Source organism: Petaurus breviceps, unplaced genomic scaffold, assembly GCF_028583685.1.
Source record: "Petaurus breviceps papuanus isolate PSGF00001 unplaced genomic scaffold, PetGlider_PUasm1.0 185, whole genome shotgun sequence".
Lineage (NCBI taxonomy): Eukaryota > Metazoa > Chordata > Mammalia > Diprotodontia > Petauridae > Petaurus > Petaurus breviceps.
The window spans coordinates 31,119,140-31,141,496 of record NW_027185797.1 but is presented as its reverse complement, the minus strand read 5'-3'; the positions used below and the strand labels follow the sequence as shown (position 1 = coordinate 31,141,496).

The 22,357-nt window shown below is 43.6% G+C and overlaps 1 protein-coding gene across 2 annotated transcripts in view; it reads left to right on the top strand.

Annotated features, from left to right (window-relative positions):
• FAM221A (family with sequence similarity 221 member A) overlaps positions 1-21,321 on the top strand; it is a 23,642-nt gene extending 2,321 nt beyond the window's left edge. Inside the window, exons 2-8 of one of the 2 annotated variants that reach the window (XM_069088728.1) lie at positions 1,329-1,502; positions 7,062-7,252; positions 8,701-8,907; positions 14,942-15,034; positions 15,684-15,763; positions 19,435-19,547; positions 21,086-21,321. In XM_069088728.1, the coding sequence (XP_068944829.1) occupies positions 1,329-1,502; positions 7,062-7,252; positions 8,701-8,907; positions 14,942-15,034; positions 15,684-15,763; positions 19,435-19,500 (811 nt within the window). In that variant the 3' untranslated portion in view covers positions 19,501-19,547; positions 21,086-21,321. Of the gene's footprint in view, positions 1-1,328; positions 1,503-7,061; positions 7,253-8,700; positions 8,908-14,941; positions 15,035-15,683; positions 15,764-19,434; positions 19,548-20,571; positions 21,061-21,085 lie in introns of those variants that run through there. The other variant, XM_069088729.1, reaches the window with a different exon arrangement.
• The last annotated feature ends 1,036 nt before the right edge of the window (positions 21,322-22,357 follow it).

Here is a 22,357-nt window from a genome sequence, read left to right as displayed (position 1 = left end):
CTTCCTTCCTTCCTTCCTTCCTTCCTTCCTTCCTTCCTTCCTTCCTTTCCTTCCTTCCATTCGTCTTGGAATGCATCTACTACAGAAACGAATTCCTTGGTATAATAAGACGATTGATTGTGATCATATTTGTAGTATTAAATTGATTAAAAAGCTTAGAAACATTTTTAACAATACAAAGCATATAATTTTAAAAATCATGTTTTATTTGACCCTTTAAGAGGAGTGACCTTAGGATGATTTATTGGTGTACCTCTCCTTCACCTCCAGCCTACCGTCAGTTTATTTGGAAGCCTGGAGACAAAAAGATGATAATACTTTGAAGGAGAGAAAGTGGGAGATGGGAAATTATGTAGCAGATTGCAGACGTCATTGTAACGGCATACATTCAAAGAGAAATGCTTTCACTTCTGACTACTTATTTTTTCCTTTTCCTTTCTCTAGTTTTTGTATGACAATTTGGAGAGTTAGCCTACTTTTAGCATTTTTATTGTTGTTAAAATAGTAAGCCCAACGTCAGTCCCTGGAGTTGGGGGCATAGGTAAACTAAGCACAATAACAGTTGGCCAAGAAAGTGTTTTCTGCTCTTCAACTACACATGAGCAATGATCCTGAGAAGCAGGTGCTGCAGGTGTTATCCCCAGTCTTACAGATGGGCAAGTCAGGTGACCTGCCCACAATCCCACAGCTTGGCAGGGCCAGAAGGGAGATTTGAGCCTACGTCTCACTGACTCCCAGCCTAACATGCCACAGGCTGCTTTTCTCTTCAGTTGGATGTGGGCACTTTCCAGGGGAGTGTCTCTAGTGTGTAGCACTCGCTGGGGGCTGGCATAACCTGTTTGCACTAGTGAGCATTTCCTTGGTTTCGGAATGATAAATGCTTTGGAGTTGCAGACCTGCCCCTTTTGGCTAATCCTGGAGGAGGATAAAGAGAGACAGAATGCACTTCAGTTGGCTTCAGAAAGAGGAGCGAATCCAGATGAACGTATAATAAATTATGTGCTATAGTCTTGTGAAGCACAATTTAAATCTCATCACTATGGATTTATTCATTTATTGATCTTTTCAGGCTTTCCTATAGGAACCAGGGATTTGGGGAACCATTCTTTGCAACTATTATTGCTTAGTTGCTAAAGTGACATTTATTACTGGTGTGGGGTCTGACACATTTAGTCACTTCATAACTAATCTCTGTTTGATTAACATGAAACAGAAAAGTTGGATCTTTACTGGACTATGTAATCTGTTTCAGGAGTGTTGAGTTTTAGATTTTAATGTGTCTTTGAAAAACAAATACCCCAAACTTATAAGAAATAATTTTGTTGTAGAATTGTTGGTGAGGATGATGGAGGGAAACTTTTCACCCCTGAAGAATATGAAGAATACAAAAATAAAGTTTTACCAGTGCGATTACGAAACAGATTATTTGTGAGCTGGCGATCGCCTATGGGCATGGATTGTAAACTTGTTGGCCCGGAAACTCAGTGTTTTTGTACACACAGGTAAGATATGATGTTAAGTTTTCTACTGATGACTAGAAAATGTAAAATTATAATAAAAGAATCCACTAGCAGATTCCATAGTTGAAATAAAGATGGATGAATGTGCTCTATGATGCTTATTATAGTATGGGAAAAAAGTTTTAAAACCATTTTGGACCTCAGGTTTGCCCCCAGGTTTGCTGGTTCAGCATCACAACATAGCTCTCCCCTTGTTCAACTTTGTGACTTTGGAAAAGATGGTCTTGTTTTCTCAGGGGTGGTGACAGCCAGGAAGAGACTGACTAGTTTAGAGGTAGGGAGACTTGGGGCTCAGAGTTCAGGACTCAGGCTATGAATCTCATAGGGCATGTTATACGAGGTGTTCCAGGTAGGAGCATTTGTTATACAAGGTGTCCCAGGTAGGAGCGTTTGTTATACAAGGTGTCCCAGGTAGGAGTGTTTCTATTGTATTTTTATGAATTTATTTATTAGGAAACTCTTACAGGCTGAAGTGGAAATCTTTTTTGTTGATGGTGCTCCATGATTTACTCTTAGGAACATCTAGTTGTTCTTGATACCCAGATAGTCTGAAACAGACCCTCTCCTTCCCCCCAAGTTTGACCTAATTCCTACCACAGGAAGGTTCTCTGGTGTCCTTAGGAACATAGCGAAGGTGCTTTTTCTCCCCTAAACTCAGTGCATTGGTGATCTCACGGATGTGGCTCATCCTCTGCTGGGTCAGATCCTCCCCTATCCACGCTCTCTCATTCTGGGTTATTCTGGTCCCCATCTTTCCATGGATCCTCTCTGAGCCACCTCCTCAGAACATTTTGGGGATACCAGTCTGATGCTCAAGCTGCTGGCAGGTTCTTTCTCACTCTGCTGCATGTCTAGGTTCTCTCCCTTTAACTTAGCCAACACTGATTAAGCTCTGACTTTGTACAAGGCACTACATAGGATGATGGAGACACAAATATTAGGAAGTGCCTGTCCCTGCCCCCCTAGGAATTGACATTCTGCTGGGGGGAGAATGGGGAAGACCTAGCTATGGACAGAGAAGATAGATACGAGGCTGGGGAGATGGAGAGAATGAGGTTTAGTAAAGAAGGGGGTTTGCTAGCAAGAACATGAGAGATCCAGAGGGGACAGTGTGATGGAGAGGCCTAGACAAAGTACCTTAGGAAGAGCCGAGGTGGGAGAGAATCCCTTCACCTGGGGAAAGAGAGGGCAGTCACATCGGAGCTGCACCTTGGAAGAAGAGAAAAATTCTGGATGACACATTCTGTGATGTGCATTGAGAATGGCCTATGGGAGTAAGCTCACAGACACAGGAGGGGGCTGTGGAATTGACTGTGTGCTTAATGAGGGCCTAGTGTGCTAGAGCATAAGGCTAAAGAAAGGTCCCAGATTGGGCTGAGAGCTGGGGCTCAGGTAATGTGGCTGGATGGGATGTATTCTCTCCAGCCTCTATGCCTTTGCCCAGGCCATCCTCCATACCTAGAGTATGCTGCCTTTTCTTAGAATGCCTTGCTTCCTCTTAAGTTCAGGCTATGTGCCAATTCCTGCATGAGGCCTTTCTTGACACCCAGCAGTCTTTCTCAATTGACAAGCCTTGACAACTGATTAGATATGGAGAGTGAGGGAGAGGAAGGGACTGTGACCGCTGGCCCCATTCCGTCACTTCTCAACCTCTCCTCTACCCTTTATCATCTGCCTTCTGCTTCCAACACTTACCTGAAACTTCTATTCAAGGAAACTCATGATGTGTGACAACAAGGTTATGAACCCAGGTGATGGGAAGAATGGTGGTTTCCTCAAGAGAAACGGGCACTTCTGGAAGAGGAATAACTTTTGGGGAAAATATAGTTTGTTCTGTTTTGAAATATGTTGAATTTGAGATACTTATAGGACACTGGGGGGGGGAGGGAGCTGTCCAGCAGGTATGGAGAGATGATAATTGAACTCATGAGAGCTGATGAAATCACCAAGGGAGAGATTGTGGACAGAGAATAGATCCTTGGGGGACATCCACATTTATTAGAGGTGAGGAGAATGATTATGTAGCAAGAGAGCCTGGGAGGAGATGAGCATATGTTAAGAAGAAACCAAGAGAGAATAGTGTCCTAGAAACTGTGGGAGAGTAGAGTCCCCTGGAAGAGTGAGTGTTGCATGTGGGCCCAGCTGCAGAAGGTCATGGAGAAGGAAGGAATGAGTGCTGAGAAAAAGTCCCCGGCATGACCAGGCAGGATCATTGGTTCCCTCGAGAAGTTTCAGGTGAGTGGTGGGAGCAGAAGGCAGATGCCAAAGGCTGTAGGGGAGATTGAGAAGTGACAGCATGGGGCCAGTGGTCAGGCCCTTTCTGAGCACCCGGCTGTGACAAAGAGGAGAGTGTTGGATGCCAGCTGGATGGGCTCTCCTCTGTTCCCTGTGCCCAGAATGCCATCTACCACATGCTTACCTCCAATGTTCTCCCTGCTCGCTTCAGGGTTCAGCCGAAGCAGGGTCTAGCCTTCCCAGACCTTATTCCCTAACTGAAATTACTCGGCACATGGGAAATCCTGTCTATTGTACGTCATGCAGCTTTGTACAGCGGCTCCTCCTAGTAGAGTGTAAGCACTTTCATTTTTATTTCATTTTTTAATAACTATCTGTAACACTTAGCACAGTGCCTGGTACATAGTGGGTGCTTAACAAACTTGATAGATTGATCTGTTTTATCTCTATATGTATGACCTCCTTTGGGCAAATATATTATTTTGTCAGAACCAATTTTCCCTTGCAAGGAGATAATCTAATAACATGTTTGTGTTTGTATTAAAATTTCCTTCAAATAATATTTTTGGTACTTTGATACTGGATAAAAACACAGTGAAAAATGTTTTTTTAGAGGGGTGGCTAGGTGGTGCAGTGAGTAAAGCACCGGCCCCGGAGTCAGGAGGGAAGGAAGGAAGGTAGGTAGGTTTTTGCATGATGTATTGGGCCTAATTTGCTTAGACATGGTACTGTTGAGGTCAAAAGGTTCTGGTAATAAAATTCTAGTTTTTCTGGAGGGATTTCAGTGAGCAGATTTGTTAACCTTATTCCCTCTGTTAAATAGAATAATTAAAGAGTTAAATAGCTATTATATGAGCTTTAAAATGTTTATGGTAGGGTGGCTAGGTGGCACAGTGAATAGAGCACCGGCCCTGGAGTCAGGAGGACCTGAGTTCAAATCCGGCCTCAGACATTTGACACACCTACTAGCTGTGTGACTTTGGGCAAGTCGTTTAACCCCAATTGCCTTCCAAAAAGCAAAAAAAAAAAAATGTTTAAAGTAATTCCTTCCTTTTGCCTACCAGATGAAAGCTCAGCAGTAGTGAGACTTTCATGATGCTTTTAGTGTGGTGTTTCCTTCATTGAGAATTTTCAACTCTCATCCTCACCTGTCTGAACTTGACTTTCTTCTGAAATGTCTTATGTTTTATGAAATATTGTCAGCTTTATTATTTAGGAGTAAATTTTCCATTTTCCAGATCATTGCAGTTCAGGAAAGGTAGTCATAGATGGCATTTTTTGTTTGTGCTTTTTTGGGGGGCAATTGGGGTTAAGTAACTTGCCCAGGGTCACACGGCTAGGTTTTTTTTTGTGTGTGTAAGTGTCTGAGGCTGGATCCAAACTCAGGTCCTCCTTACTCCGGGACTGGCACTCTACTCACTGCGCCACCTAGCTGCCCCCACAGATGGCATTTTTTGATGGCATTTCAACACTAAATCTAAATTATTTTATATTTATCATTTTGTGTGAATTACAACATTCTACTGGTTCCTCTGTATGGCATCAAGATGTGGAACACACAGTCTCTGAAGAATTAAAAGTTAATTTCCCACAGAGGACAATAGAGAAGCCTTTGGTTGATATGAGCAGCAACAGAGTATCATTGGTGAGGAACTCTGACAAAGAAGTCTGAGAAATAGAAGCAAAAGATGTGCTCAGGGCATGGGATGGCAGGAAGAGAAAATGGGCTGGTCATGTGGCAAGGGTGAGGGATGCCAGGGACAGTTAGATGCTCCTTTGGTCCACTCAGGATATCAGGAGGAAGTCAAGAAGCCCCCTGCCCACTGAGCTTGTTCTGGGGAGGATGGGAGCCCAAGTGGAATGGGATGGGCAGGCCCAGACAGGTGTGGTGACTGGTGAAGGGTGTGCTCACAGACCCATTTTAGATTCTCAGGGTTATCTGACCTTAACAATGGCATTGATGAGGCCATTTTGTCCAGCCCCCCTCTTCATCAGCAACTCCAGCAAGTGTATGGTTATTCACTTGCACACCTCCGCTGAAGGGGATCCCACTGTGTCCCGAGGCAGCGCCTTCCACTCCTAGGCTGCTCTCACTGTTAGGGAAGAGTTTACATTGTACTTTGAAAATCTTGCCATTTTACATAGCCCTGAGTACCTGTGACTTTGGGCCAAGTTTGCCTGAGTGCTACCTCCATCTATTCCACCTGTTACACCCTCTGGGGTCTGTCCTTCTTCTTAGCAGCCTTCCAAATACCAGAGGGTGGCCACCATGTCCCTCTGAGTCTCATTTGTCCAGTTGTTCCCATGTTCATGCTCCCATGCCATGATTTAGAAGCCCGTTACCTTTCCAGATGCCTTCATCTAGATCCTCTCTAGCTTCCTAAAATGGAACCCCTAGCTGTGAACAACAAACCCCTGATGTGGTCTCATGGGGAAGTCTCTGACACTCTTCTCTGGTTATGGTCATTTTTAATAGACTTTTGTCTAATGAGCATATGGCTTCTTTTGACTTCGGAGGTAGCAGAACTAATACTACAAATAGGCACATTTAAAAAGTAAAGAAAAGCTCCTGTTTGAGGGAAGACTGTCTTCATTAGAGGATGGTATAATGAAGGCTGAGAGGCATTAGTAACAACACTTCATTTCATTCTCCTACCAAAGCACAAGAATTGATGTAGACTTTTTTAAAAAAAAATAAGTTTTTATTGCTGTTTTCGGTTTCTTACATCATCATGGTTTTCCCCAGTGTTCTTTCCCTTGCCCCCCAGAGAGCCATCCTACATAACAAATAGTATTTTTTAAGAGGAAAAAAAAATCAGTGCAACTGATCAATACATTGAAAAGCTGGAAAATGTGCAATGTGAAGCCCCTGTGTCCCTCCTACCTCCACAAAGGGGTGTTCTCTAGCATCTCTTGATTCCTGCTTGATCTTGATAGTTTTTCGATATTCGCTTTTGATCTTTACATCATTCTTTCCATTTATACTGTTGGAGTCATTGTGTCTGTATTGTTTTCTTGGCTCTCCCTCCTTTTCTCTGCATCAGTTCAGATGACTTTTACTGTGCTTCTCTGCCTTCATCACCTTCACCATTTGGGACAGCCCAGCATCTCCTGTCCATTATAGTCATGTGCCACATTGCATTTAGCTGTTCTTCAGTTGATGGGTTGATGCTGGCTTTTCATTTCTGTGGAGGTTCACTTGGCTAAATATTTTTGAAGGATTTTAGAAGATGGGAATCCTGGTAAATTTCAGTTTCCCTGTGCTTATTCACTGTCTCCTTTGATTTGTTTCCATGTTCTTTGCAGGTATAAACAACATAAAACTGACTTTGAAGTGATCCCACCAGAACGCCCAATTTCCCTGCCTTGCAAAGTAAACCAATGCCCCTGTAGCTCCTTTTACTACGTACCTTTAAGTGGAACTCGGCCTATTCGGTGCAAGTGTAAGCATTTTGCTGACCAACACAGTGCGGACCCAAATCGGGTTTGCGGGACATGTAAGTGAGGGAAGGCTTCTCTGGGTATACAGGCGGAGCTGGGGCATTTCTGTGTTAGGCGACCATTTGCATTTTCTTTGCATGGATTTGAACTACTTACTGGGTTATTCAAAAAAGAAGAAATGATGATGAGCAATGAATGTTGGTACCTAGTGATCTTTTTTAAGGAATTGCTCTAATTATATTCTTCTGTGCCGGCATCATAAGCAGCAGCCATCGATGCTGTAAGTCAGTAACTACTAACGGCCACAGAGCTTACATGGTCATTGTTCTTTGGGATCTTGAAAAACATCTTAGAACAGCGGGAATTTAATCAATTAAATCACGCGTCACTGATGCGCGTGACTGGGAGGCCATTGGGAGACATTTTTTATAGCAGTTAGTCCTGGTATTTGCAAGAACTGGTGGTTTAGATTTTACTTATTCATACTTCAGCTATGCCCCCGAAAGAATTTCAGGTGGCTTTGTTTGCTGGTAGAATCTGGTACGTGACAAATAGTATACATTATGCTGAATTAAACACATCCTTTTGGAGAAATTCTAATTTAGATAGAATGAATATAAAAATGAAAGCAGTATATCCATTTTCTGCTTATACATATTAAGCTATGTCAGTTATTTTTGAAATAATTGAAGTTGAAATCTCATTGTGCAGTAGAGCATTTTGGAATGACATTTTTTAATAGAATGAGTCTTTGATGACTTCAAAGGGTAAAATGCGTGCTTTGTTATGCAAATAGACAAAGCCTGGCCATACCCCCTACTCCCCACGGAAGTATGGGTGGCTTGACTATCTCTGGGATCTGATCCTTCAGTTTATTAGCTTAGAGGTGCACTAAGCCTTTTGGGACACTCTCTCCTTGGGTCCTGAGGGAAGAACGAAAGGATGTCATCTGTTTCGCAGTCTCCTGTCCATTGTTCTTCCCATTGGCTCTGAACTCCCAAGGGTAAATACTTGCTCACCTGAATGATTTAGTAATCACAGCTGACATACCTAGGACTCTGAGGTTATAGGAGTACTCTGCATAGATTGTGTCACAGCTCCATCCCAGAGGGGCCAGATATAGGCATGACTGTCTTCACTTGAAGACGAGGAGCCTGAGGCTGAGAGCACTCAGAGGAGGATTTGAACTCGGGTCCTTCGGATTCAGAGCCTAGCATTTTGTCCACCATGCCTTACTCTCCCCTCGCGGTTTCATTTGCCGCTCTGCAGTCCTTTTGCCCCAGTTATTTTCCCGAGACGTTTCTGGTTGCTTTATGCCCTGACTTATATTATGAGATGCTCTTGGAGTTTCTGGAGGTCACAGCTAGAGCCAGGAATGGGCTGAGGGCCTGGAGCTGGGAGGACTGCATCACGGACAGTAAAGGGAGTGGGAAGAGCAGCCTGTCCTGCTTTGCTGTATTTACTGATGCTGACAGATGCTCATTTTTTCTGTGATTTTACACAGGTAACAGATGCCCAGGATTTCATAGCTACTTTACCTGTAGTTGTGGTCATCCTGCATATACACACGAGACGGTGGTGGAAACTAAAGAAGAGAGGCTGGCCCTGGGAAAGCCCGTGGGAGACAACGTTCCTTATGCTGCAATGGGAGGATTAACGGGATTTAGTTCACTAGCAGAAGGCTACATGCGACTAGATGACAGTGGAATAGGTGGGTGACCTCGGGGACGAGGGGACCGCTGACACATCAGCATCTGGAATCTCCCTTAGGTCACCTCATGTTGGATGGCGGGCCATTCCTCTTCACCGAGGAACATTTTGGGTGCCATATGTGGGTTTTTGGTCACCTTTATTTCATGCCTCTTTCTGGAGAGCCTGCTGAAAAAGGACAAAATCCCCAGTGCGTCAGGGTGAAGGCAGCAGCTGCCCAGGGCTGCTGGGCTGGGAAAGGCTGGAGGGCCCTTTGGTAGCCTGCCTCTGGCCCTTGGTGGGGTATGGGGGGCTGCTGGATGCATTGCTCCACCCATCCTGGCTGCTAGGCCCTGCTGGCTTCTCCTTCCGTCAGTAAGTTCCAATAATGAGCCTTCCCATGCTTTCCTTTCAATGTCTGACTATCATGGGATGTTTATGATAAAAAGACATGCTCACGTGAACATGTTTATGGGTCTTTTCTCACTAGCCAATCAAATTCAACCTCTTCAAATATGGCAGGAAGTCATGCTGCCTACTGGACAGTGACATACTTCACACTACTGGACAGAGGGGGGCTTCAGAGAAGGGCAACCCTGGCCTCTGTCCTGCCTCTGACACAGCCAAGCTGGGGGCCTCCAAGCAAGGCTTCATCTCTCTGTGCCCTGAGGTTGTGAGCTGCAGAGAAGGTGCCCGAGGAGAGGGAGTTTGGTAAAATCACCCATGTGCACCCCCAAACCTGCTGAACCCTGGAGGCTCTCCCCCATACTGGCTTCACTTGCCTCTTGGTACCGAGCTGTCTTTCTCACCATTTCTTTTCCTTTGGTGCATGTTTAGGCTTTAGCCTCTTGATAAGCCTCTAAGGCCAACTGGGAGGGTGAGTCTTTGCTCTTTCCCCCTTTCCTTCAGCGAGATGCCAGAAGCCCTCCTTGGGATGCCCATGACAGGTGTGCCTGTGGCACAGTCTGTGGTCCCGTGGCCTTAGTGTCTGATTCCCCACCTTTGGCTCTTGGCCCAAGAAAGATGTGCCATGGTATGCACACACTGGATGCTTGGTGGTGCCTTGATTTGAACCAGCATCTTGTTATTTACACATTCCATCTGAAATGCCTGCGTTGGACAAGTTCATTCTTCCGAAGACTCAAGGATAGAAAGCAAAAGGCCCTCATACTCGGGCCCATCGATTCTTACGTTTGTGGACATGTACGTCCTTTGGTATTTCTTTGCAGACGCTTCCTGCTTCTCCTTCTTCTGGCCTCAGTCTTCATCTTCTACCCTGGGTATTTTTGGTAGATTGTCCCCTTCTGGCACTGACTCTGCCTGCCCTTTCTTCCTCCATGGGCTTTTGCCTTCACAGTTTTCATTGTTGCTTTTTCTGGCCACACACAGAGACCACCAGCATTGGCCATGACCCGCCTGGTAGCCATCGATCACTGATGGCGGAGGGGGCTGGGAGCTGCTCGGTCATGCTTGCCCAGTTTTAGAATAACTTCCACCATTTGCTCCCTTATCTTTTCTTTTTTCAAATGCTTTATTAACTTCTGGTTCACATCATTCATTTCTGTCAGATTTTGAGTTACAAATTTTCTCCCTGTTTTTCCCCTACCCACCGCCCCAAAATAGTCCCACAGGATATCCCCTCCTCCAATCTGCTCTCTCCCATATCTTCTGCCATACCCCCTTAGACTTTTCCAGCAGGGCACTGTGGAACTCTATGCCCCAGTGCCTGTATATCTTATTTCCCAGTTACATGTAAAATAGTAAAATAATAATAGTATATATTTACATATGTATAATTTTAAACGTTTTATTTTAAAACTTTGGATTCCAGATTCATTCCCTTCCTTCCTTGTCACCCACCCCTACTGGGAAGATAAGCAGTTCAGTATAGGTTGTACATGTGTAGCTAATGCAAAACAATAACATAGTAGATATATTGTAAAAGACTGACTATATTTCCCTCCCTCCTATCCCACCTCCCACTTGTTCTGTTCTCTACTTTGATCCTGTCCTTTTTCAAAAGTGGGTGCTTCCAACTTCTCTCCCCCTCAGCCTGCCCTCCTTTCCATCATCCCCCCTCTCATCTCCTTCCCTCCTATACTCCTGTAGGGTGAGATACCCTATTTAGTGTATATGTCATTCCCTCCCAAGCCAGATTCAATGAGAATGTTGACCCACTCCCTTTTGCCTTCCTATCCTTCCCCTCCATTGTAACCATTTTCCCTTGCCTCTTCTATATGAGATAGTTTACTCCATTCTGTCTCTCTCCATCTCCTCTCATTATATTCCTCTCTCACCTCTTAATTTCACCTTTTAAGTATCATCCCTTCCTATTAAATTGGTCCTGTGCCCTCTATCTATGTATACCTGTAAACATATATACACACATTCACATATGTATTCATACGCCCATATACCCTCCGATATAGACATATATATATATATGTATACATATATATATATTTCTATTCCCTTCAACTATTTTCATACTGAGAAAAGTTTCATTAGTTTACAACTATCGTTTTTCCATGTAGGAATGTTAATAGTTCAACTTTGATAAGTGGCTTATGATTTCTTTTCCCTGTTTACCTTCTCAAGCTTCTTTTGCTTCTTGTATCTGAATGTCAAATTTTCTATTCAGCTCTGGTTTTTTAATTAAGAAAGCTTGAAAATCCTCTATTCCACTGAATGACCATATTTCCCCCTGAAACATGATACTCAGTTTTGCTGGGTAGGTGATTCTTGGTTTTAATCCCAGCTCCTCTGCCCTCCAGAATATCATATTCCAGGCCCTTCGATCCCTCAGTGTAGAAGCTGCCAGATCCTGTGTTATCCTGATTGTGTTTCCTCAATATTCAAATTGTTTCTTCCTGGCTGCTTGTAATATTCTCTCCTTGATCTGGGAATTCTGGAACCTGGCTATAATATTCCTAGGAGTTTTCTTTTTGGGATCTTTTTCAGGAAGTGATCAATGGATTCTTTCAACCTCTATTTTGCCTTCTGGTTCTAAAACATCAGGCTAATTTTCCTTGAAAATTTCTTGGAGGATGATTTCTAGGTTCTTTCTTTGATCATGGCTTTCAGGTAGTCCAATAATTTTTAAATTATCTCTCCTGGATCTATTTTCCAGGTCAGTGGTTTTTCCCATGAGATATTTCACATTGCCTTCTATTCTTTCATTTGTTTGGATCTGTTTAACATCATCTTGATTTCTCATAAAGTCACTAGTTTCCATTTGCTCCATTCTAAATCTGAGGGAATGATTCTCCTCATTGAGCTTTTGAGATTATTTTTCCATCTGGCAAATTCAGCTTTTTAAGGCATTCCTCCCCTCATTGCCTTTTTGAGCCTCTTTTGCCAATTGAGTTAGTCTGTTTTTTAAGGTGTTATTTTCCTCAGTCAGGCTGTTGACTCTCATTTGTAATTTTCTTGCATCGTTCTCATTTCTCTTCCCAATTTTTCTTCCACTTCTCTTATCTGCTTCTTAAGGTCCTCTATGGCCTGTAACCAGCATATATTTTCCTTTGAAGCTTTTGGTGCAGGAGTTCTGACTTCACTATCTTCTTCCTGTTCCATGCTTTGCTCCTTTTTATCCCCCAAATAGGAGTCTAATGTAGGATTGCTCTCTTTGTTCTGCTTCCTTTGCCTGGTCATGTCGCCCCTCAGTCACTTGACCCCTGGGCTTTTTGCCACAGTAGGACTCTGCCACCAGACAGGGGAGCTTTCGTCCCAAACACTGGGGTTTTCTCAGCTACCGAAGGTATTAGTTGGGTGCCCTCTCTGAGGCCTCCACATGCTCTGGCAAGCTGGTCACACACCCTAGGACCTCCACCCTAGACTGCAATCCAGATCCAAGAAGGTTAAAGCAAGAGTGATTACCCCTCAAACTGGTGCTTGGTCCCCCAACACTCTGCAGGCCAGGAGCTGAAGCTGCCAGGTGGTGCTGGCTGGCTGTGCAGGCATCTCAGCGGCTTCTCGCCTTGGGGGCAAAAGCCAATGCTGTCCCAACTACTGGTCCCAAAGTCCACACTGCACTGACCTCTCACTTTGTCCTTCGCATCTATGTGTTGATAAATCTGGAAACAGCCACAGCTGCTGGTGATCTGGAGTCCCTCTGGCAGGTGGCTGGTCAGACCATCCCTGGGGCTAAAACCTCCGGCTCCTGTGGGCTCAGCTCCCAGAGCACTGCTCTGGCCAATTCCTGCCGGCCTGCCGGGCTGTCCTCACCGGGAGGTTAGCTTCTCTGTGTCATTTTGTGGGTTCTGCAGCTCCAAAGTTTGTTCAGAGTCCCCTTTTACATGGATTGGGGAAGGTGGGAGCTGGAGCAGCAGGGAGGTCCTGCTTCTATTCCCTCCCTTATCTTCTTTATACTCTCTTCCCATTTAGTGTTTACATATTCTTCTCCACCTATGGCATGTGACAAGGATCATCACCAATTGATTTGCTTTTTATACTTTCAACTTAATTAAATGTATTTTTCTTTCTGTTTCTGACTTGAACATTGCCATCACTTCTTGGGCATTCTTTTTGCATTTCTCTTGCTGCTCATATTCTCTTATTCTGATGAGAGGGATGTTGGGCATCTATGCTAGGATCTGATTATTCTTTTTTAATCTCTGGGCTCCTGTTGTATCTTCTTGTATGAAAATAACACAGAGTCATAAACACATGAGCAGCCTTGTCTCTTTCCCTGACCTATTTTTAATGCCTTTCCCCTTTCAGCATTGGGAGATTGGGTCATTCTGAGGTAGAAAAAGCCTGACCTAGGAGCTATGTATTTGAAAAATGAGACTGATTTCCATTAACCATGCAAGCAGGTTGGCAGTATAGTCTCAGTCTAATGCTTACCTTGCCCCGGAAGCTGACAAGCGTCTTTACACTGTCCTTTCTGGCACATGGAGCATTTGTGCTGGTAGAGAACAGATCCTAAATAGGAGCTGCCTTCCCGCCCTTCTCCAAAGGGGCAGTGGCTCTAGTTCTCTCCTCCTCCTCCTCTTGCCCTCACTGGACTCAGTAACAAGAGAAAATTCATTTTCAGTCCTGTCTGCAGCCTCCCCCCATGAGCCTGGGCCACCTAGCTTCCTGGTCAGAGGGGCCAGGAGTACCTCTGGCACCTAACTCACTGGTGAGGGGGGTTAGGAGAAGATCGAAGGAAGCAACACGTGGAATGTCCTTTCAGACTGTCAGGTGCCACCTAGCTGGATGCCAGCTGCTGTCGCGAGCAACTGTGCACCAAGCTGCGATGTCTCTGCAGTATTCATCTCCTTACGTGAATACTCCTTAGTTTACTTTATTAGTCATGCTCTGGGCATTTTCAGGTAGACAGGAGGTCATTCCTTCTTTCCTTTGGGTCTTATCTTCTATGAATCACTGGGGACCTCTGTGACTTTTACTTTTTCTATCTTACGCTTGTTCACCCACCATACAGTTCACAAGATGGATTCTCCCTATAATGAGGTGAATGCTCTTAAACTTTTTAATACAGAGAGTTTTAGTCATTATCTTATTAAATGCATTTTAACTGAATTACTTGGGGTGAGGAAGTGCCAGGGATGGTGAAGAGACTGGACATTATGGTAGAGGAAGATTGAATGAAGGAATTGGGGGTGTTTATTCTGGAGAAGGGAAGACTGAGAGGTAGACAGGAAAGCTAGTTTCAAGTCTGTGAAGGGTTGCTATGTAGAGGAGGGATTAAACTCACTCTCTTTGGATCCAGAAGCAGCATTAGGCTGCATGTAAGGAATGTTGATTGTCGAGGCATCGTTCAGTAATGTCCAACTCTTGCTGACCCCATCTGGGATTTTCTTGTCCATTTCCTTCTCCATTGCAAGGAAAAACTGCCTTGTAATTAGAGCTTTCCAGAAATAAAATGCACTTCCTGTGAGGGGGTAGGGGGCTTCCTAGAGGCCCTTAAGCAGAAAAGAGGGGACCCAGGCTTTGGGTGTGAATTGGCTGAGATGACCTCTGAGGTCTCTCTGGGTGTTGCTGGCCTGTGTCTTGTTGGCATCTTTAAAAGAGTGCTTTCACTTTTCTACTCGTGGTGTTTTTCTACTCAGGTGCCCCTCCACTAGAAATTTTAGAGTCTCCGATTACTGCTGCCGACCACCCACTCCTAAGAGCATTTCAAGAGCCGTCTAGTTCTGTTCAAGGTAGGCAAATGGATGATAATGCAGTTAACTTAAGAATTTTTATTTCAATTCAGAACCCAGAGAAAGTAGCCATGATTCTCTTTTCTAAATGCCTGTCTACTTCTACTATCTAGACACGTTTGATTTGCAGTAAGATTTTATCTATTCCTTCTAGTCCATAGGGAAAATTAAGAAACTTCACAAGCTATTGAAAAGATAGAACTAGAGGCGGCCATCTTTGGGGTGGTTGATTTTGAATCTCCCACTTTATATCAGCCTTCATTTCAGCTGAATTGGAAGGTATATAAAATCATACCTTGTGGTTTTCTGAAGTGGAGAACCTGAATTCTTTGTGCCTTTCTTTCTAAAGGGAATGGAGCACAGTGATACTTGATTCCCCACTGATTATATGGGTGGTTCACAACACTTTATGCTTTAGAAATCAAAGGTAGGCAAGAAAAATCAAACTATTATCCAGTTATCCCATGTAGCTGTTCTCTCCTAGCACATACCATCAGGTAGTAGGTAGTAATCTTAGACAAAAGATTAGTCTAAACTGAGATATAAGAAATGGAAGTCTTCTAGAGAGTTTTAACACTTATAACTATTTTCAGAATGTATAAAATAACTTTTACATGTTTAGATTAATCCTTTTTGTAAACATTTTTAGGTACAAGTAATCAAGCATCTTCCTTAAGGAGACCTGATGAAGATGATATGGCTTACTTTGAAAGGCGTTACCAGGAAAGGGTAAAGAAGAAACTTTTTTCCCCTCCCATTGCTTTTATTAAGCATTTACTTGTCATGAAGTCACTCAGACTCTTTATGCACTGCCTTTATAGGGTGATCATTAAAAGTGCATATGCTAGGTTCCTTCTTGTTTGGTATTTGGTGCTAACCATCACGTAGAACAAAAACCATAATATAGCATTAATAGAAGACACATTGCCATAGTTACTTTCTAGAAGATCTGCAGGGGGCAGAAGAAAAGAACACAAGGATTCTTTTGTTAGGTTCAGGAAACACCACTTTGATGACACTTAGAATTTTATAAGGAAAGCCTCCAGTCATATAACTTTTTACAGGGTGAGAACTTTATTGTTGACATAGACATGATTTAGTGATTTGCTAATCATGAATAGGCATTTTTACACACACATCAGACACGTGTTTTAGGAGAGTTGGCCTTGGGAAAGGTTGGTGCCTGTGATTAGCTCAGGGTTGCTTCATCAAGGTCACATAAACCTCTGTGCTAGATAGAGGAGAGTGGCCTGTGGAGACATGCCTGGGAGTATCCCAGGCATAAAGTACAAGGTAAGACACTCGTGCTTTGGAAGTCTCCAGTTGTTTCAGGACTTGCCTTCCCAGGTCTTTTTGTTTTCCTTTTTAGCATTATTTTCTTTTAAAATTTTGAATACCTGATTCTCTCCCTCACTCCCATCACTTCCCCACCCATTGAGAAGGCAAACAACCAACCAACTGTGCATGTGAAATCATGCAAAACGTATTTCCCTGTTAGCAATATTGCAAAAAAAAAAAAAAAAGCAAAATCAAGAAAATCAATACTTGAGTTGGCACTCAGAGGTCATCAGTTCTCTTTGTATGGGGACAGCATTTTGTCCTCATGAGTCCTTTGGAATTGTTTTGGATCAGTGTGCTGATCAGAGTAGACAAGTCTTTCACAGTTGATCATCATTACAACATTGTGTTAGTGTGCACAAAGATCTCCGGGTTCTTCTCCCATCAGTTCATATAAGTCTCGCTCTATTTTTTCTGAAACCACCCCTTGTCATTTCTTATAGCATAACAGTACTCCATCATAATCATACATTACAACCTGTTTAACCATTCTCCAATTGATGGGCATCTTCTCAATTACCAGTTCTTTGCCATCACAAAAAGCTGCTACAAATAGATCACTTTACTTTTTCTTTTATCTTTTTGGGGTACAAAGCAGTGGCATTGCTGAATCAAAGGGTGTGCAGTTTGATAGCCCTTTGGGCGTAGTTCCAGATTGTTCTCCACATTGGCTGGATCACTTCACTACTCTACCAGCAGTTCATTAATGTACCTATTTTCCCTCTTTCCCTCCAGCATTTGTCATTTCTGATAGTTGTGCGGTGGTCTCTCAAAGTTGTTTTAATTTGCCTTTATCTAATCAGTAGTGATTTAGAGCATTTTTTATATGACTATAGGTGATTTCAACTTCTTCTGAAGACTGTCTGTTCATATCCTTTTGACCATTTATCAACTGGGGAATGGCTCTCATTTTTTTTATAAACTGGACTCAGTTCCCCATATATTGAGAAATGAGGCCTTTATCTGAGGAATTGCTGTAAAATATTTTGATATTACTTCCTTGTCTATGGTAACTTTTTTAGTAAAATACATTTTTTTCTGATTATGTCTTTCAGTTAGGTCTAATTTGTTTTTGCCACCCCTGCCCTCTTCACTTCAATTGAAGCATACATAGCAGCCTCTGCCTGCACCCTTCATTTCAATTCAGTGTATGTCTTTCTGTCCCAAGCTTGTCTCTTGGACAGAACCTATTGTTGGATTCTAGTTTCTAAGTCCTGCCCTCAGGAAGCTTATATTCTAAAGGGGGGTGATGGTAGTGGTAGAAAGGAACAACAGATAGAGGATACAGATAAATCAATTAAAATATTTAAAAAGTTGATTTAAAAATGTTGGGAGGTGGTGGTAGGAGGCCCCTTGACCCTTTTTGACTTCAGGGAAAGCCCCTTTTGGGAAGCTGTTTTGTCCCTTGTCTTTGTACCCTCAGTGCAGAGCACATAGCTTGGCATATGGGAGGCACTTAATACTTGCTTGATGAATTGTATAGGAAGTGGTACTTCAGCTATGTCTGGAGGGAGCCCCAGAGGTAGCACTAAGAAGGAAGAGCGTTTCACCATGGAGATAGCCAGTGAGCCTGTACAGAACATAGAAGCAACAAGAAGTGGTATGGACAGGGTGGCTGGACCTGGGAGTGGTCAAGGGGGAATGGTGTGAAACTCATTCTAAAAGATTGGCTTCTGACATGACCAAGAGCTTGGGAAGGGCCTAAGGAGGCTACACCTTATCCACTGAGGTTTCTGGAGCCAGGGACTAACCTGGTCTGCTCTGTACTTTCAAAATGCCAAGTTGGCATCTAGGTGGGGAATGGACTGGAGAGACTGAAGAACATCATCAGCAAAGAAGGGATCCAGTAGACAATGGAGACTGAATGTCAAAGTGGGGTGGGGGGGGACAAGCAGGCAGCAGGCATTTATTTTTTTTATCTTTTAAAGCAGTTGGGGTTAAGTAACTTGCTCAAGGTTACACGGCCAGTTATTTCTGGGTGTGGTACTAAGTATCAGAGCCCAGATTCAATCCCAGGTCATCCCGACTCTGGGGCCGGTGCTCTTACTTGCTGTGCTACCTGGCCGCCCCCAGGAGGCATTTATTAGGTGTTTACTGTGTTAAGCTCTGTGATACACAAACAAAAGTAAAGTCCCTGCCTTCAAGGAGCTTATAATCTAATGGGAGACTGAAACATGTGAGAATTGGTGAGGTTAGAGAGGGAAGTATACACAGGTAGGGTGGTAGCCATGTCCAGAGCCAGAAGCACAGTTGGGACCGGAACAAAGCACACTGGGCTTGGACTTGGCCCTTGGCCTATTCCCAAAATGGCAGTCCCTGAAAGGATCTTCCTATGGGAGAAGGAGGCTGGCATGGCAGAGGGATGTGCCAGGGTAAGAACGCAGCTGAGATATGGAGAGTCAGGAGGGAGAAGATGAACAAAGGGACAGAGTCCTGGAGGAAGCAGGAGGAGATGGAATGAAGGGCACTGTAGGGGGGTGGCCTTGACAAGAAGCTGTAGCAGCTTGTAGAGACTTAGAATTGTGGGTTTTGTCATTCTGTGCACAGTAGGAGGTCTTGAAAGTGCCTAGCACATAGTAGGCATTGAGTAGCACTGAGGTGAAGATGGGGGATGATGATAAGGATGATGTTTGAGACTTCCTTGGGGTGAAGATGGAGATGCCAGTGGGTGGAGGCCTCAGTTTTCTTGGCAGAAGTGGGAATTCAGGTTCTCTTCTGAGGCCAGGGATGGGATGGTAGAATCAGCAGCCTGAAAAGAGATTTTTAAAATGTCTGTGGCAAATGAATGTCCTTAACCCACACAGTTTCTCCATTAGAAAGTGTGATATCATTGAAGAGATTTCGGTCTCACTGTGTGTTAAGTTATTAATATGCAGCTGTGTCACATCAGTTCTCCTCAGTTATTTCTGACTTGGAAAGTTTGGGGTTTCTAAGCAGTCAGTAGGTCATTGTTAGCGATTACTCTGACTTTGCATAAAATAAGAAACCAATAAAAGTTATATGCCATTTGATCTTTGCATTATCTCTCCACACTATTACTATGTGAATATTTTTATTTACAGCTGAAAATGGAAAAGGCTGCTAAGAAGAAAGCAGCAGTGGCCTTGCCATCCACAATGAAACGTTAAGGACTGAAGGAAGGGATTGAGCACCAAGATGAATAAATGTGACTGCAGTAGGTAGACACACTTCCCCGCTCTCTGGAATACTTGTACTGCATTAAATGACATCCTTAGCTGTTCTTTGGGCTCATTTGTAAGACTTAGGTTCCCTCTGTCAAAATGAACATGATGTGGCTTGTCCAGGTCCCTCCCACCTACCTCTTTCTCTTTCACTTAGTGTTATACTCCTTCGAGAAAGGGTTAGGGGGCTATCTAGAAGCAGAGCAGAAAGTGCCTGTCATATCATGTCTTTGGACTAATCCTTTTCCTGCTCTGGAGAACAGATGTTGAAGAGACAACATGGGCATTTTACGAGTATGTAAAGGCAGGTTTCACATTCAGAGTCAAAACATCCCAACCTTATGGAAAATTCCTCATTTCCCCAGGTGGTATCTTGGTTCAGTTAGGGCCCTTCATTCATTTCTTATCACATTTTATCATATAGGAGTTTGCCATTTCAATAGTCTTCAGGCTGTTACAAGAATTTGAGGCCAAATGACAAATTTTTCTATGGTGGAAAAATGAGGGATGCAGACAGATGCAGGCAGTAAGATGAAATGACTGATTCTTAACCAAATGTATTCTTTGTGGCTGCAGAATCACGTGATGGCCTGTTTGTACTGGCCGACTCTGGGCTTGCTGATCCGTTTTCAGAGCACATTAGCCAGGTTTCAGAGACCCCCAGGGCTGTGGGTGCCTGTTGATTGCCAATATCACAAGGAAGCCAGTGGAAGCTTCTTACCTCTTCCCTGGTGGGATAGGCACAACCCTTTGGCAATAGGTTGGCATCACATATGTGTGGCTCACAGATGAGGGAGATGGCAAAGCTGAAGCAATAAACTTCCAAGCTGAAGGAAGAGTGAATTCAAAGTACACTTTGATCCTCAGACTTGCTGAGTGGAGCAGAAAGTTGTCTCTCAAATACATCATGCGTAACATTGAGTGTTATTTAGTCCTGTCCAACTGGGGCCTTTTGGACACTTCTGTTTGAGGATTTCCAATCACTGGAAACAATGAATCAGTTTTTTTTTTTTTCAGCTCTTAGGGGAGAGCCGAACCTTCCTGAGTACGTCTTACCATCAGTTATAAGAAAATAAGATGATGCCAACTCACGTTTACCCTGATAACTTGATGGGCCGAGAGGTTCAGTGATTTCTCTGAGGTCAGATGAGGAGAAAGCAAGGTGCTCTAACGTGCTAAGTCTCTTCACCTCAATCACTCTGACCTCAAATTGAGCTTTCCTTCTTCCTCTGCCTTGGCAAGGAAGCACTTTTGAACAGTAAAACCAGCTGGGGAGAAGTGACAGTGTATAACACAATTAAAATGAAACATTGATGTCCTTTAAGACTTTGCTACAGTGATTTTTTTCACATGCTTAATTACTGTAAAAAATGGAAGTAGTTACTTTTTGACTAAAACTTTTTCAAATAAAAAATTATGATTTGGTTACTATTTTAAATAGTAAAGAATTGTTTAATATGTTAAATTGCTGATTTTAATAGGGCCAGATGCATTTTTTCCTTCTGTTAATTGTAATATCTTTCTGTCACAGGGTAATTTTTCAGTAAGGGAAACAAGTGAATCATTCACTGCAGCAGGTGCCCAGCCCTGAGCACACCCAGCCTCCGTAATCTATTTTATCCCCAACATCCGCCTCCAGACCGCCACAGTTGGATTCCAAGGGCTTATTTCTTGTAAATTTCTAGCCGGAGCCCAGTAGAAGTCAGTACTTACCACCCATCCCTCTGTATCTTGCTTATCAACAGTAAAGGGCTCTATGGAAACTTGTAGTCTGTGATCCTGATTCTTTTCTTGGTAAGTGGAAATTGAGAAAGAAGGGAAGAAGAGACAGACTAGTAAGAGAAATAATGATGACAGCCAACTCTTACTATGTGCCCTCAGGCACTGTGCCAATGCTTTCTAAGGAGTATCTCGACTGATAACCCATAACAACCCTGGCAAGTGGATGCCTTTATTACCTCCATTTTGTAGATGAGGAAACTGAGGCAAACAGATTAAGTGACTTGGCCTAGGGTCTATAGGGTCACATAGCTAGGAAATATACTATAAGCCCTTTGAGATTAGTGGAAAGAAATTTAGCATTTGCTTTTACAGAGCTTATTGGTCTTCCCCTAATGCCTCCTCTGGTGCTTCCTGGTGGTCTGGAGGTGATTTACCTTTGGTAAAAGAAGACTAGACCAGTGGCAGGTTCTGCCATGCTGGAAAAACTTTGAGAAGGGTCCCAGCAAGGGACCCTTTTTTTCTAAGGATTCATTGGCAAGGAAAAAGTAGACCATACCTCCAAAAAAACCCAATAAAAACTTTTTGGTAACATTCTTCTCTGGGATACTCCTCCAATTTACAGTAACACCTGGTGGGTGGGACCCCAGAATGTTTCTTGTTAGGGTGCAAGGGCCCTCTGTAGCACTGCCCTTCTAAAATGACAGTTCAGTTGTGATTCCCATTAACAGTCAGCTGGCAGACTCAGGTATCTCTTAGCTAGCAAGAACAGAATATTTTCTCCCTTCCAACCCTCCCCCAACTCCAAATATACCCCATGATGGCCATGGGGGTGAGTGGCTCATATGGAGGGACCCCATGTGGATAAAGCGAGTCACAGCTGCAGAACTGCAGAACCCTGGGGTGTGGGCACAGGTTTTGTTGCTCATCCTAGAGCCTAGCAGCTCTGATGGCACTGGAGGAGGAGGGAGAGGGAGGGAGAGAGGGAGAGGGAGAGGGAGAGAGAGAGACAGAGAGAGAGAGAGACAGAGAGAGAGAGAGACAGAGAGAGAGAGAGAGAGACAGAGAGAGACAGAGAGAGAGA